General features: G+C 43.3%; 2 protein-coding genes and 1 non-coding gene across 3 annotated transcripts; all 3 read right to left on the bottom strand.

Moving 5' to 3' along the window:
- Positions 1–3,811: 3,811 nt before the first annotated feature.
- On the bottom strand, positions 3,812–4,347 carry BX661DRAFT_189184 (uncharacterized protein). The gene has a single exon (XM_051537538.1). The coding sequence runs from the start codon at positions 4,338–4,340 to the stop codon at positions 4,110–4,112; it is 231 nt and encodes a 76-aa protein (XP_051388711.1). The 5' UTR covers positions 4,341–4,347; the 3' UTR covers positions 3,812–4,109.
- Positions 4,348–13,036: 8,689 nt separating this feature from the next.
- BX661DRAFT_t128 lies at positions 13,037–13,109 on the bottom strand. The gene has a single exon. It is a non-coding gene; the product is annotated as a tRNA-Ala (tRNA).
- A 338-nt stretch (positions 13,110–13,447) lies between these two features.
- Positions 13,448–14,380, bottom strand: BX661DRAFT_70627 (uncharacterized protein; the record flags this gene model as incomplete). The annotated part of the gene is made up of 1 exon (XM_051539434.1): positions 13,448–14,380. A coding segment is annotated over one exon (447 nt), but the record flags the coding sequence as incomplete, so codon positions are not given.
- Positions 14,381–16,921: the final 2,541 nt, after the last annotated feature.

Consider the following 16,921-nt stretch of genomic DNA (forward strand, 5'->3'; position numbering starts at 1 on the left):
GCATCGATGCCGTCACGATGGCACTGGACCACCGCCTGAGGCTACTGAGTTTGGACCATATGGAATCACCATTGTCGGTGCCCTGCGACCCGGACGCTTATCCGAAGTGGCTGCAGAACGCCATGCGCGGATACTGGAAGCTGGCATGTCGGCCGTTCATTCCATCGGGTATCAAAAGCCATATGTCTAAGCGGCACAAGAGAGTGCCTAGCCACCTGGCCTCATCTACCAATGGGGCGACCATATCGACGCAGTCCACACACACAATGGGCGGTGTGGCCGGTTCGGCCAGCACAACCAGCCAGATATCTGATCACATGGATGCCGCATCCAGCGTCGTGGCCAGCAAGCAGCTGAGCAATAGCGTGGGTGGTATGGAGTTTTCGGCTCATTCCTTTGCGCCCAACGGCATTGGCGAAAACGCTCACCAAATTAACATAAACGCTTTGACTAACTATACAGACGCATCACTTGCCACCCAGGCATCTTTCCTCAACAGTTCTACTCATCAGCCAGCGGCATCTAACGATATTAGCTCGCTGCCACTTCTTGAGGCTCTGCTCTCCGGACCTAACTCGGCACTTCCCCAGCCGCAGCCCCCGATGCCGCCACCGCAACAGCAGCAACAGCCTCCTATGCTGGAATCAGCGCCGGCCACGATGTCCTCTCGCTTGTCTGGTTTGAGACCGCCGCCCCAGCCGATGGTGCCCACACACTCGGCGCCTGCGGATGATATCCTACTGATGCCTTCGAAGCGCACCTACGATGTGAGCACCCCCCCTGCCAGCGCTTCAGCAGCCATCCTCAGGACGCAGCAACCGCCACAGCAACCATCGCAGCAGCAGCCACCGATGCCCGTTTACAGCAATGGCGACCCTGATCAGAATATATCACCCATGCATCACGCGCAGGTCAACCTTGGCATGCCGCCGAACAAGCGCATGCGACACGCCTCATCCACCACTATTGCTACTAACCCGTACAGCGCAGTGAATTCGGGCGCAATCCCGAGTAACCATGGCAGCTTTGATTATCGGTACCAAGACGCCATGAATGCCCTGCATCAATGTCAGCCTCCCCCTCCTCCCCCTGCCCCCTCTCATCATCACCCTCCGCCTCCTCCTTCCAGGAATCCAGCGTTGATCAATGGCGGGCCCCAGGGTATGAATTCTACTATTGCCCGACTGGCATCCGACATGGGCTTTGATCCTGTTACGCATGTATTAGCTGCATCCATGTCTAATCAGAGATCTAACCAGTTGATTAACACGGTCCCTTCGTTGGATACGGAGCAAACGGCAATGTCCAATACCCAGCAGCAGAGGTATGCGGCGCATTTGACTTTCACTTCGCAAGCTGCAATGGGGATGCCAGGGATTGGTGCTGCTAATGGCGCACATTCCCAACAACATCAACAGCAGCAACAGCAGCAGCAGCGGGGGTATGCGGCAAATATGCATATGAATTCAACAGCGCTGGGACAAATGATCAACGAGCATAACCACCAACAACAGCAACATGCGCATCAACAACAGGCTCAACAACAGCAACAGCAACAGCGGGCTTTTGATTACAACCAGCGTCGTTGAGTTTGTTTGTTTGTTTTTCTGTAGCTCTCTATGTTCATTGAGAAAAATATACATAAAACTTATTTTAATATAGTTAAATAAAATAAAATCCAAACATATTCGATATTATTTTTTTGTTTCAAAAAATCGTTATGTAAATGCAATTAAGTATATGTAAAAAAGTAAGTTGTAGATAAAATTAATGTAATTGGATAATTGAATGTAAATGGCACTTTAGTCCTCGTCCTCGTCGGATGGCTTCTTGTCATCGGCAGATGGCTTCTTGTCGTCAGTGGACGGCTTCTTGTCAGTTGATGGCTTCTTGTCTTCGGCAGCTGGCTTCTTGTCTTCGGCAGCTGGCTTCTTGTCTTCGACCGCTGGCTTTTTCTCTTCGACCGCTGGCTTCTTGTCATCGGTAGATGGCTTCTTGTCATCGGTAGACGGCTTTTTCTCTTCGACCCCTGGCTTCTTGTCGTCGGCAGAGGGCTTCTTGTCATCGGTAGACGGCTTCTTGTCGGTGACTGGCTTGTCAGCGGACGGCTTCTTCTCTTCAGCAGCTGGCTTGGTAACTTCAGCCTTGCTTTCGGCAACAGTAAGGGCATCAGCAGCAGCAGCGGCTGTAATGACGTTAGCGGTAACTGCAGGAACAAATTTGCCAGTTGCTGCAGTAGCGATGTTGGCGTTAATGTTATTTATTAACTGTTTGGTGTTGGATAAGACGGCTTCAATCTCGGGGGAGATATCAAGCAAGCCAAAGGTCTGACCAAAAGGCAAGTTACCAATGGCACCGGCAGCTTCATCAAATGAATCAACAGGCAGGGCAGCCGTGAAGGTGGCAATGGTCAAGGCAATGACGGACAGAGTGAAGCGCATGTTGGATTTGCTGTAAAAAAAGTGAACTCTTGGGAGAACCTGAGAATATTATAAACAACTAGGATGTATACGTTTTTCAAATACCTGCCATCTTTGCAGGATATCCTGGTATTTATATGTAATATTAGTTGGCAATGTCCTGGGCGCAATAATTTGGCGTTCAGTTAATATGACAGCAAAAAAACATGAAGCAAAAATCTGAACAACCCCTACAATTTTATTTACAAAAATGAAATCTTGAGACATTGTTGCTAGAAGAGATGAATTCAAAATTTAAACTAGGGAGGGATATGTTATCGTGTATACCTGTGCCATTTAATTAGCATATTGTCTTTGTGTTCAGCCAGCTACACGACACGCTTGAAAAAAGAACAATTTTTCATTCTACAAACAGTATCATCAGTTTATCATATTGTTTTTGAAGGAATCCAGCGGCCCATCTCAATATGCAAAACATTTATTAAATTATGACGCAAACAGCAATGAAAAGCCACAACAAACCGTCAAAATACTAATAAGGTAGGGAGGGTATATACAATGTTTCAGAAATAGTATGCTCAATTGTCTTTAAATTAAAAATATTGATATGAATGTCGAAAGCCCAAATGGAGACACTGGTTTCCATTTTTTAATTATCCCTAGCTTTTATTTGTCGATACAATCAAATAAACAAGATAGAACAGACGGGTTTTTGCAACGTGCTGTACGCCTCGTATTAAACATAAAACAATGGCTGTTATTGTGGCAGGGCGGCAGGGGAGAGAATTAAATATACAAAATGTGTAAACATCCAACTTTGGCAATAAAACAAATAACATTAAAAATCACTTTTTCTAACATTGTTAACCGAGTACTATTGATCCGATATGTGTTAATGGCGCAGCCATTTATTTTTCTAAAGTTTTTTATATATGAATCTGAAACAGCATGTGAATATTGATTATTGGAAATCGCGAACCTCACATTTGACCACTTTAAATAATAGTTTATAATGTGGCTTGCATAGAATTAACCACTACACCTGTATCTTTTTATATTGTCATTGTTTTAAATGTATTGTTGACTTTTTTGCAACAAAAGAAAACAAAGTATTTTGTTTTGCAAAATGGCACAAGTACATGCGTCAGCACAATTTTTTAAAAACAAAAAATTGAAACATGGATGCAACACGTGCATAGTTGGTACACTTTATTTAGATGTTGAAAAATCAAGTAAATAAAGTATGAACTAAAAAGGGGACTTTAACTCACGAGCCAGACATGCTGCAGAGCATGTGAAGTTGAACGCATTTATATTAAATAAAATGAGCATGCTAGAGCAATGCTATGAAAAAAGATTTGCCTATAATTTTCAACTTTGCAGTGGTTGTCTACTAACAAAAATGTGTTGAAATGTCACGAAAAATATATTAAATTTAAAAGTAGACATACCAGTGGTAAAAAACCAATGTGCGGAAAGAAAAATTGCAATAATTATGAAATCAAAATATAAAGAGTAGGATAATCTAGGTTATTTATGGAAGGGGAAGGGCAGTATCGAGGATGCAAGGCAGCTGCTTGTCAAGGACCTGGATTACGGAGATAACCGTGTTGTGTAGCTTGAGGTCAACCCCAAGGAGACCGCCGACAAGGTTGTCGACAACATCAAGGACGCCGCCCTTCTGGAGGATCAGCTGGCTGGCAAGGAGATCACCAACGGCAAAACCGACCTTGTCAACCAGAAGCTTGACGCCGTGGACGGTGAGATCAAGACCGAGCTTGTTGAGCAGGGGAGTGAGAGCAGAGATCTGGCCTGGTGTGACACCGCAAACATTGACATTGCCGCCGTTACCACCACCATTGCCATTGCCGCCGTTGCCACCACCATTGCCATTGCCGCCGTTGCCGCCACCATTGCCATTGCCGCCACCATTGCCGTTACCACCACCATTGCCGTTGCCGCCACCATTGCCGTTGCCGCCACCATTGCCGTTACCACCACCATTGCCGTTGCCGCCACCATTGCCGTTACCACCACCATTGCCGTTGCCGCCACCATTGCCGTTACCACCACCATTGCCGTTGCCGCCACCATTGCCGTTACCACCACCATTGCCATTGCCGCCGTTACCACCACCGTTGCCGTTGCCGCCACCATTGCCATTGCCGCCATTGCTGCCGCCGTTGCCATTTCCGCCACTGTACGGGCCAGAGTAGCTAGGGCCAGAGTTAGCAGGAACATCAACAGAGGGCGCACCAGAGTAACCACGAGCAACCAGAGGGCTGGCAGCGGCGAAAGAAAGCAGGAAACCTGCAGCAAAAGTCGAAGAAATGCGCATTGCTAAAAAAGAGGGAGGATTAAGGATTAAAAAGGAAGAAGAGGGTCGGGTTAGAATATAAGGCTTATTGTGGAACTAAAGTAGTATGAGAAAGCTGTGACTATCTCTGGTTGAAAGCTTGGCGCAACTGTCTGTGTTATATACAAAAACTTTAACAGTTTTTTATTGCAAAATATATTGGAAGAGGGAGTAGAGAATATCGGTCTTTTTTGGCATGGGTAAATGGCTGGAAATGTGTTTTCTTTCTCACACATGCGGCTTATTTCTGACCAGTATATTGTTTTGTTTTTCATTTTATTTCTTTATTTGGATAACAGCAATATACAAAAAATTAAAATTAAAATTTTTTAGGGAGGGCTTATTCAGTGAGAATCTGAATTAATAGTCTTATTGCTAATTTTACTCTTTTTGCTAATGTTTACACGTTTTGTGTAATATATGGCTCAATATACTATTACAACGATCAGCCACATTTGTTTAGTCTGGGAAGAAAAACCCCTAAACAATGCATGTACGCATGCATGCGATGTTAGTATATTGGACTTTTTTGTGGATTATTGATATAATATGAATATGAGTATGAGTATTTCAACATTTATTGGACATACATTTTTGGCATAATATGAAATCAAATGGGATTTTCAATTGAACAATAGGGGGTTGCAAACGCCGCTGCATGATTTGCGGTTTTCTTCAACTAAGTGAAAAAACAACATAAAAACTCGATTAGTTGTGAGAATAGGTTTTTGTTTTTGTTTGTCACAAGGTATACATTCAATATCACATTGTAACAAAAATGTGAAAAGTAGGGAGTAGATCAACAACCATGTACACAAGGCAAATTCAATGCGTGTCGTGGGATTCTGTATACCATCCCCAAGAAAACCACATGCTCGTTCAATGGAAATAAAAAAATTGTTTACCTGCAATTATTATGTTTGTTTTTCAATTTTATTTTCATTCTCATTATTATTATTATTATTTTTCGTCTGACAAATATTGTGTGCTACTATTGTTCACGGAATTGCAATGTCCAATGTCTAAGGTCATTCTATGTTGTTTTGTTTTTTGTATGATCAAACAATATAGTATCTGAATATGAATTATTTATATTTTTTAAACAATGTTTTTGTGGTTCTTTTTCTTATGCACTATGTGGCCTATTGTTTGGGTTGTTGTTTTGATACTGTGGCTTCATTTCAATTGTGGTTTTTGATTAAGCAGATATTCAAAGTAAACAATTGGATTATCCTTTTTTGTTCCCGCCACCCCTATACAAAAAAAGTAGTGTGTATTTTGGATGCTTTCTCAATTTTGCCTGTTTTGATAAATTAGTTAGCCAAGATATACGGAAATCAACTCAATTAAACGGTAAATTGATTTGTTATATAAAAACTGTTTAATATTGACAAATAGCAGATTAAGTGAATTTTTGTATTTATAGTGTATTAAAACAAAATGGGCGTAAAGGAGAAAACTCTTCGTCAAGAAGAAAACCCCCCTGAAAAAGAATGATAGAAATCAAAGGTTCTTTTTTAATTTAGAACTTGGGCAGCAGGGTATCAAGGAGGCAAGGAATCTGCTTATACAGGATGCTGGAAACGGAATCCACAGCCGGCTGGAGGTTAAGACCGCCAAGGCCAAGGCCCAGGGCAACTGAGTCGACGATGTTGAGAACGGAGTCAATGGCGTCCTTCTGCAGGGTGTCGGCAAGGAGGTCGGTGATCTGCTTGACGAGGTGCTTGAGGTCATCGACAGTTCTGGTCAGCTTCAGCTTGGCGACCAAAGGGGTGAGGGCGGAGACCTGATTACCGGTCAGACCGCAGTTTGCGGCGATGCCGACAGGGCCGCCAATGGGGCCATTGTTGCTACCGTTGCCGGAGCCGTTGTTGCCGTTGTTGCCGTTGTTGCCGTTGTTGCCACCGTTGCCAGAGCCGTTGTTGCCGTTGTTGCCACCGTTGCCAGAGCCGTTGCCGCCGTTGTTTCCACCATTACCGTTACCGTTGCCGCCGCTACCGTTACCGTTGCCGCCGTTGTTGCCAGAGCCATTGCCGCCGTTGTTTCCACCATTACCGTTGCCGCCATTGTTTCCACCGTTGTTCCACGAGTCAGGGTAAGCAGGGTAAGCATCATTGATGGGAACATAGACAGAGGGACCAACAACCGTACCAGGGTAGCCGGGGTGGCCTGAGTAAGTAGGAATAGCAGCACCGAAGGAAGCAAGGGCAAGGAAAGCGACAGCGGAAGTGAAACGCATTGTTAGAATTGGAAAATGAAAATGAAAGATTGAAGTTGGTGTTTTGGGGTTGGTGTGTGTTTGGAAAAGCGGATGTTTAGAGGATTGATGATGATTTGGGAGTGTTGATGAGTTTGTAATGTTTTGGAAAATGGCGGTTGGGTACGGTTCTTTTATACGTAAAGTTTTTTCCATGGCTTAGACTTGAGGAGTGTGCTGTTTTTGGGATAGAGATTATTGCACTCGGTCTATTACTGCATATAGCTTGTTTGCATTTGTTTGTTTGTTTGTTGGAAAGCATTTAAAAGTAAACATGGTCCCTGGATATTTTATTTACGTTTATTTTTTATTTGAAGTACTACTACCTTTTAAACTTGTCTAAATACCACTGTTTTTTAAAAGTTTTATAAAACAATGGAATATATTCTGATATAAGGGTAGTAATGTGGTTTAAGCTAAACTAAACAAAACAACAAAAACTCTATTGTTAAACATCTAGTCTACTTTCAGTTTTTTCAAAAATCAATAATTGAATATTACTGCACCATTGTAAATATTTGTTTGTCAAATTCAGTTACGGCTTTTTTATATACATAATCCATAAAGTCAACCAAAAAAGCAAGCGAAAAAAACAGTCAACTCGATAATAAAAAACTAATATTCTAGGCTAGGCTGGAGTCTGCAGTGACAAACGGGGCAAACTCGCCAAAGAACTCACCATCATCCAGTCCCCAATTCTTAATCCTATCAAAGTACTCTCTAAACTCGACGTAAATCCACACCTTATACAGGTTCCAGCTCCTCGCCCTATACGTCTCAGCAACAGCAGCAGTATCGGCGGTCTTGCCACCTTTGATGTGTTGCCAGGCAAGTTCATTCTGCGCATCTTCCTTCAGCCAAGTCCTTAGCATCGGCAGGGCGACTCTCAGGATATCCGAGTCTGGATCAAGCCTGCGGCCGATTCCCTCGAGGATAAACATGGCCATGATGATGTTGATAAAGTCGGGTGCCAGCCTCACATGGTGCATCCGCACGGCATCCATAACCGGCGAAAATATCTCAGAGAAGGTCAGCTTAGACAGCTGGAACGACACTTGGCGCACCTTCAGGATAATATCCTGAATCCGCAGGACAAAAACATCCTTGTCCACAACCTGGTCGGGGGTCAAGCATCGGTCGATCATCAGTGTGCCGGCGCGCGTGCCATTAAAGGTACAGACAGCCTCAAACAGGTCGATGAAGTTGCGGCGGTTGTCGGCGTCCAGCGAGGTGACGAGCCCACAGTCTAGGAACCCCAATGACGGGGAGAACCCGTTTGCCCACAGAAACTCCATGTACGCGTGGATCCTCTGCCCCTTCTCCTGCAAGCCAATCACGCCCGCCTCGTGGTCCGCCATGATCCCGCGCACATGCGCGTGGGCCTCTGCCCCAGTCGGCAGTGGCTCCTGTGCACGGCTCTTTGCAAACGGCGACATGTCGTAGAAATCCTCGACGAAGCGGTCCAGCGGCGTCACAGGCTCGGGCGGCCGCAAGTCCACAAGGATGTTTCCAGGGTGAAGGTCGGCGTGAACAAAGTTATCGTAGATCAGCATATGCAGGAACGCGTCCAGCCCGCGGGCGCCCAGCCGGCGGTCGAACATCGAGTGGCCCGGGGAGTCCAGAAACGCACGCAGCGGGATGCCATCGAAATGCGACTCCACAAGCACCTGCGCGGAGCTCAGGTCTGGGTATGCCCGGGGGAACGTTACGCCGGGTCGGTGCGCAAAATTCCGCACAAAGCTCTGCAGGTTATGGGCCTCCGTGCGCAGATCCACCTGCGCTTGCATCATGGCGCCGAAGACTGCCACCTCCTCGGGCAAGCTGAGCCAGCGCATGCCGGGCAGGCACCCGAGCAGCCGCGCACCCCACCGCATGATCCGCAGATCGCGCGCGATCAGCCGCTGGACGCCTGGGTGCAGCACCTTCACGGCAACATCGCCACTAGCCATCCCCTGTGCGAACTCTGGCCGCAATCGCGCATAATGCACCTGCGCGACAGCGCCGACGCCCAGCGGCCGGTCCTCCCACTGGTCAAACACCACACGCACATCTGCAACGCCCAGGGCGTGTGCGACTGTGCGGCGGGAGTACTCTGCGGCGTGCGCGCGGTTGTTGTCATGCAGGCGGCCGAGCTCCAGGCAGAGTGCGGCGCTGAACAGGTCGGTGCGGCTGGCCGCCCACTGCGCCAGTTTAACAAAGGTCGGGCCGCCGCGCGACAGCTGCGCGCGCAGAAACGCGTACCACCATAGGGCACCGGATCTCGCCCCTCGGTCGGCCTGCCACCGCCCCAGGTAGACCGCAGGGTAGGTCGCCAGCAGTGGCAGAAAGTAGAGGAGGATCTGCCCTGACCGCACAACTGTCAGCAGCAGCTCCCAGCTGCCGTCCGCTGCCACCGCTGCTGTGCGCCAGATCCGCGTCAGAAAGCCCTGGGGAGCAGCCAATGCCTCGCTGCGCTCTGATACTTCTGTGGGTTTAGGGGAAATAATGTTGCTGCTGGCTGATCCGTTATCTATTGGCCTGCGTTTCGCCAACACTATCCAATAGATCGCCCCGCCACCAGCCACCAGCGCCAATGCTACTGCTGTGCGTGTGCGGCGAGAGCGCGCCACATTGTGATGCTGTGGAAGCGGTGGAGGTGAAGCCGAGCCCGAGGCCGATGCGAATCGTCTTGTGTGGAGAAGCTGTCCAGCGGTATTGCTTATTTTGAGCCGTAATCCCAGTGGCCGCGCTCCTTTGCCCGTGGTGCTCAGTAGAAGCTGACGGCTGATGCACTGCAGCATATGTTTTTTGAATAGCGTGTTTTTTAAAAGACTACAATGTTTAATAAGAAAGGCTAAGAGTACAAAACAAAAATAGAGTCCAGGGGGTTTGATAATGTGAAATGCACATAAAAGGATATTATTGCTGTAGGGGAAAAACGGAGGAAAAAAGAGGGGCTGATATTGTTTTCCTTCGCTTCAATCAATCGTCACCCTCCTCCTCACATACGCATACACACATACACGCATACACACACGCATATATACACACACGCATACTACACTGTGGCAGATCCCCAGCCTGCGGGGTAAAACCTTAGAGACTGTTTATGCGCTTACCTTTACATTTTGTCAAAGGTAAGAAACAAGTAGCACGCACATGTTAGATACTCGTAAGCATTTTTAGCAGCAGATTACTCTTGAATTTTGTTTTTAGATTTTTGTAGTCTCGTTCATTTTTTTCTTAGTGCAATCATCTCGATCAATGTCATTAGCCATCATGTGATTGTATGGCTTTTTTTTGGAGAAAAACTGCGCATAAAAAATGGAAAATTAAACGCCATGATTAAGCGCAACCCAAGATCAACTTTTTTCCTTTTGCTGCCTCGGCTCAATTCTGCAAAAAAGAAAAAAGAAAAAATTGTTATGAACTTTTTTTTTTGCCCTTGCACTTCAAGTCCCTTCTTTTTTTTCTCATCTCATTTTTTTTCTCTCTACACATATTGATTGATCAGGATTGATTTTTTATTTTTATTTATCTATTCAACTATAATATACTGCCATGGCAACAACAACCAAGCTCACAACCGACTATCGCATTACAAGCAGCAGCACCAGCAGCGGCAGCAGCCTGATTACACCCATGCCCTCTCTGCCGCCCTCTCCACACCACGCAGCATCCCTAACACATGCGCCAAACAGCGCCCACCTCGGCGCACGGCTCCTAATGACCGCCGCCACCCTCACAACGCAGCAAGACGAAAGCAGCCATAGCGACAGCAGCACCACCAGCAGCACCAGTACAACCAAACCCCCACTAATGCTGCGCAGCCGAAGCCGCTCAAGCAGCAGCAGCAGCCGAGCAGTGATCCAACGTCAAGAACGCAACCTCACAAGGGCATTCACCGAAATATCCCTAATGTGCCAAACAATGGATCTCCCGCGGTCGATCAACGAGGCATCCAGGGAGCTCTACCGCTTGGTGGAAGAGGGCAATTTGCATCGCGGCAAGAATATTGATGCGCTTATTGCCACGTGCATTTTCCTTGCGTGTCGCCAAAAGGCCGTCCCGAGGACTTTCAAGGAGATTTGTGCGTTGACCAGGGTGCCGCGCAAGGATATCGGTCGGACGTTCAAGTACCTTAAAGAGAAGCTGGGCGCAGATGCTGGGTCAATGTCATCGGATGATTTGATGGCTAGGTTTTGTGCGAATCTGTCCTTGTTGGAGAAGGCACAGGAGTGCGCTGTGATGTTGAATAAGAGAGCGAAGGAAAGGGATACGCTGGCGGGGAAAAGCCCGGTGTCGGTGGCTGGTGCGTGTATTTATATGGCATCGCATTTGGTCGGCCAGCCGAGAGACGCGAGGGTTATTTCGCATGTGGCTGGCGTTAGTGAGGTTACTATTAAGAACTCCTATAAGCTCTTACATAAGGATCGAGCCTTGTTGATAGGTCCTGAGATGCTAGAGACTGATCCGATGGCTTCGTTGGATAACCTGCCATTGCCGTAGGTAAAAAGGAGAATTTTTAATGTAATAAATAAAATGATAAACACTTTTTATTTGATTATTGTGTGTGGGATAAAAAAGCATGGGCTTGTCGGCTTTGCACATTCTAGGCGGACTTTTTTGCCCAGGAAGCAATAATTGTTCTTTAATGTTGTTTATAATGGATCTATTTTATCATTATGAGCTTTTTGGCTTTGCAATTTTCTTTAGTCCTAGCCGTGTTATTATTAGTGCAGACACGCTCTGAAAGACTAAAAACAAATGGCTTATTTTTAAACAGCTGTGTTAATCGCCCCCATTAATTGCATTTTCAAAAAAAAAAGATGAGAAAGTGAAAAACAGACCAGTTCGGCTACAAAGAAAGAAAATCCGGGAAGAGGAGGGTGGGGAGGGGATTAACATTTCAATAAATTGCAGCTCAAGCTTGGGATTTTTTATTCCGAAACTGATTTCACGCTACTTAGTTTTTTTTTCATAATGCCTAAAAAAACCATCTGCGCGACAAAGCGATGAAGGAGTGTTTAGACCGGTCTGCACGTGTCGCTCCTACTGTTATTTTGTTGTTTTCCCTCTCTCTTTAATAAATTTCTCCATTTTATTTTTTCCCAACTTTTATTTTTTCCTTTACTTAATTCCGCCAATAAGCGTAAGAGGTTGGTAAGCCATTTGCACGCAATTTAAAAAATGGCGAAACTAAACTACATGGATGTTTTTTGGTTCGTCCCCAACCTCATCGGCTACTCTCGCGTCGCACTCACCGCCATCGCCGTCTACAGCATGTACAACGAGCACCCGACGCTCATGTTTTTCAGCTACGCACTCTCCGAGCTCCTCGACGCAGCTGACGGCCACTACGCACGCAAACTAAACCAATGCAGTAAATTCGGTGAAGTCCTCGATATGGTCACTGACCGCTGCACCACCACCGTTCTCCTCACCTACCTCGCCCAACTCTACCCCCTCATGGCCCTTCCCTTCTGCTTCCTGATCTCCCTGGATATCAGCAGCCATTATATGCAGATGTACGCTCAGCTTATTACTGGCAAAACTAACCACAAGCAGATGGACGATAAGGCTCATTGGATTTTGAAGGCTTATTATACGGATCGCAGGGTTTTGTTCGCTTTTTGTTTTGGAAACGAGGCCTTTTTCTTGCTCATCTACCTGAACAAGTACTTGACCTCGTACGCGTACGCTATTTCGGTTGCGTTTACGCTTGCTGCTTTCCCAGTTTGTGTCATCAAGAACACCATCAATGTTATTCAGTTCTACGAGTCCTCCAAGGACCTGGCTAGACTCGACGCCGCCATGCTGAACGAAGCCAACACCAAACCAACTGCGACTACTAGCACCAAAAAATCTCTCTAAAAATTAATAAATCAGTCTTTCGCAAATCAAAAATCGCAACCTACCAATCCACGCATAAGAAAAATAATTAAATGACGCGATACGTGAGGGAGAAAAAAGCAAAAAAACGAGATTAATACTTTTAATCACAATGTCCAAAAAAAAATTAATTGGAGGACCGGGGTATCGATCCCCGTACTTCACGCATGCGAAGCGCGCGCTCTGCCATTTGAGCTAGACCCCCTTTTAGCTCCGATTTAGGTTATTTTTGAACTATTCGGTTACTTGTTAAAATATATTATAATTTATAAAATATATTCCTTGCGGAGTTTTAATTAAGCCTGGGATGAATGGTTGAAAATGCTGTTTTGTAGGGCACGCGAGGAGCCAGGCGCTCAAAAAACTCAACAGCTAATAAACTGTTGTTGCATTTTGTATGGATGTATATAACTATCTAGATTTTTATTTAAAGGGAAGTAAAACATGGCTAATAAAAACTGAAAATTGTAATTTCGTTAAAATCAACATTTACTTGTTCCGCAAAACAAAACAAAGTTATTTTTACATGAAAATTATTTTTTCCTTGGATTTAATCTCGTTCATCTTGGAGTAAATTATAATGTATTTTAAGTGAGGGTACTTTTTACTATTATTATTGACAAACTCTATCAGCTCCTTAATTACTGGTTCATACATACCAAATTTACGCAGCGACTCCACTTGTACCATCAATTGCTTGATACATAGCATGATATTTTCTACAAGAATAGTTCTACTTTTTTCTATAAACATATTTCTAATCCTGTCTTCAAGGGTTTAACCACGTCGTTACTTTAATATACATTTTGTGTATCGCATGTGAGCTTGAACTATTTGAACCTGAGAATAATTGATTATAACAAAATTATACATCTGTTGCCTCTTCCAGATCTTGAAGACCTTAGCATTTTCAAGTTTGGCCAACTAATCAAATTTAAATTTAAAATCTGTGCTTTGCTTGGTAAGTGAAGGGAAGTACAGTCAGTAATATTAATTTGGCCAAACAAATAGCTTGCAGCACAGTAAAACTCATTCCATTGACTCATCTGCCATATAATACCACATTATTAGGTTTCCAACCGACTTGATATTGGAGTTATCAAATGATTTCTCGGCAAAAAATGTGCCATCAATTTCAAATCTTTCAATATGCTTAGGATAGTTATCGGCAAATGATATGTCAGCGTCTGGTGGCCTATCAGTAATGTTTAATTTTTTGAGACTGGGGAAATGTACCTTGTATTTGTCTCCACTGTTTAACTTGTATCTCCAACTGTCTGGTAAAACATATGTTTTGCTGTAACCATTTCTTAAATAATACCGAATCTCCAACTCTTTTAAATTATTAAAGTAGACATCACCAGGATTCATTTTGTTTTGAAAGTACTTCCATAAAAAATGATGTGGCGTATCGGACAATATTAGTTGCTTAAGTTTTTGAGCATAGATTCTGGGCAATATCTGACTTGGATTTTTATCAAGCAAAATTATTAAGTGCGTCAAATTATCTGAGAGCTTTGGGACACTTATAAATGTTGGGATGTTGGTTTTAATTTGACTGAGTTGCATTGAGAAACAGTCAATTAACATGTACAAAACCTTTACTTTTTCGTCCTTGTTGTATCCTCCAAGCCTGACTGTTTTTAATTTTGGCATATTCTTTTTTATAAATGTCGCAATTGGCTCTGAAATAACAACAGCATCACCATTATTGTGAATATGAAACACATTGACAAAACCCAAGTAAAATGAAAGTCCTGTTATGTTGTTCCAGTACTGCGGGTTCTTGTTGTGCATACAAATCAACATATTACGTAACTGGCTGTAAGCTGTAAGTTGCTATATTTAAACGTTCAAATTCCGCATATAGGCCAATGCTCTGGTATATTAAAACATTTTTAAATTGGAAAGTGTTGATTCGTTATCAAAGATTCCAGAGCGCAACGCCACAGTTGTTGAAAGGCTTTCCAGGTATGCATCTCTGTATACTAAACTCTTTTCAACGCTCCTCCAATTGCTACAAACCGCAAGCAATGGTAGTTTCAGCTTCCATGTTTTAATGTTGTTATTTTCGGACGTAAACGCGTAAACTAATATTTTTTCCGTGACAACGTGCGGCAGTGTGTTATAAAATGACATTGTGGTAAAATAATATGAAATAAAAATAAAATAAAATAATAAAATATATAAAGGATAATTGTGGATTAGAAAAAGGTCTACATCGTCTAGTGGATGTTCACCTCATTTTCAGTAAAAGGTTAAAATATAAATATAAATCAAGATATAATGAACCCATTTTCCACACATTTCTTTTGATTTTGACTTTTGGCTTTGAAAATCCATAATAAAAAGTCAAGCCCAAAAGTCGATTTTTTGGCGAAAAAAGGAGACAAGGCAATCTTGGCTTGTGTGCACTAATCTACCAAAACAATACCAAGTACTGCTTTTTCACTGTTTCCAGTTTTTTATTTGCCAAATAGTAAACACGCTCTTTATAAACTATAAATACATTGTGGTGGTAAAACAAAAAATGATATGATAATTGAGCTGTCTAATTTCACAAAATAATCAATTTCTTATTTTTTACGTGAAAATAATTTCTTCGTTGGATTCAATCTTGTTCATCTGGGAATAAAACATTTGACATTGTACTGTTTTAATTTCCGAGTGCCTATCCTGGGCAACAAGCAAGCCGAGGTTGAGCCAGGAACAATGCGCAAATATGTCAGATTGTCCGAGAGAATTGAGAAACTAATGGTTGTAGGCATAAATCAGTTGACATGCTTGAGCTGCGCTGAGAACTGGTCCAGCAGTGCGTTATAAAACATCTTTATTATCTCATCTTGTCCACTCCTATCTAAATAAACTTTGGTCATTCCAGACATACTTTCTTTTATAAACGCAACTATAGGCATCAGTAGACTTGTTTGTTCAATAAATTGTTGGTTGGTTCCGACGTCGTCTACACTGCAGGCGCGCAGTATACGGTTTAATTGTATTATCATTATAAGCGTAGAAATTCCAGTCTAGTGCTGCGGGTTATTCTTGTACATGAGAACCAATATTTTGTAGAGCATATTGAAATCAGAAAAGGAATTAATGTTGACTTATAGGTTTTTAGCATATTGCAACGCGCCGGTGGTGTCAATCAGATTGATGTTAAATTTTAACATTTTAATTTCGGTGTTGCTGGCAGGTCCTTTGTTTTTAGAGATAATAGTAGCGCTAATTTTTTTGGTCAATCGACTTTCAAAGTAAACGTTTCTGTAAACCAAACGCATAACAACTGCTCTCCATCCACAACAAACACCAAGTAACTGAAATTTGAGGTTCCACGTGTCTATAGACGGACTGCAAGAAATACAAAAGACGCAACAGTATTTTATCCATGACAAAAAGTGGGATATTGTTGTAAAGTGAGATACTTAAAATATAGAGCAGAAATAAACAAGGCACGCAAAAACAAAAAATTAGAAAATATATTAGTTTGGTTTTCGTTCATTTCATAAGCAGAAAAAATAATATGTACAAAGCATTTGTATAAATAATATACACAGTACATAACACATTAGAGCGCCAGATTTTTTTAAATTTCTCTTTTGGTTTACTCCTATTGCAAATTAACGCTCAAATAGCAAATAATACATCTTGTTTAATCACTATCTTAGATCTTACATAGCGCGTGAGAGACACTGCTGTCTACATATTATTAGGTTTAATATTTATTTTGCATCATGGAAAATGTCATAATAAATATTCTACCATATATAGTGCATATTGTTAATTAAATAAATGCTGGATTCGATATGGCGCAGTCACGCGAGATGCCTTCAAGCCATAATGCATAATTTTTTAAAGAACGTCGAAATTTTGGGACTGCTACTGCTGCCGTGCCGTAGCATTTTCTTTTTTCTTTGTTTTTTCTTTACATTCTTTGATTTTATTCTTGTCAACTTTTTAATACATATTATATCACACCCGCACTCATTTCCCCCGACTGAATAACTCATGAACGGC

This window comes from Kickxella alabastrina (genome assembly GCF_025024165.1).
Source record: "Kickxella alabastrina strain RSA 675 chromosome Unknown BX661scaffold_37, whole genome shotgun sequence".
Lineage (NCBI taxonomy): Eukaryota > Fungi > Kickxellomycota > Kickxellomycetes > Kickxellales > Kickxellaceae > Kickxella > Kickxella alabastrina.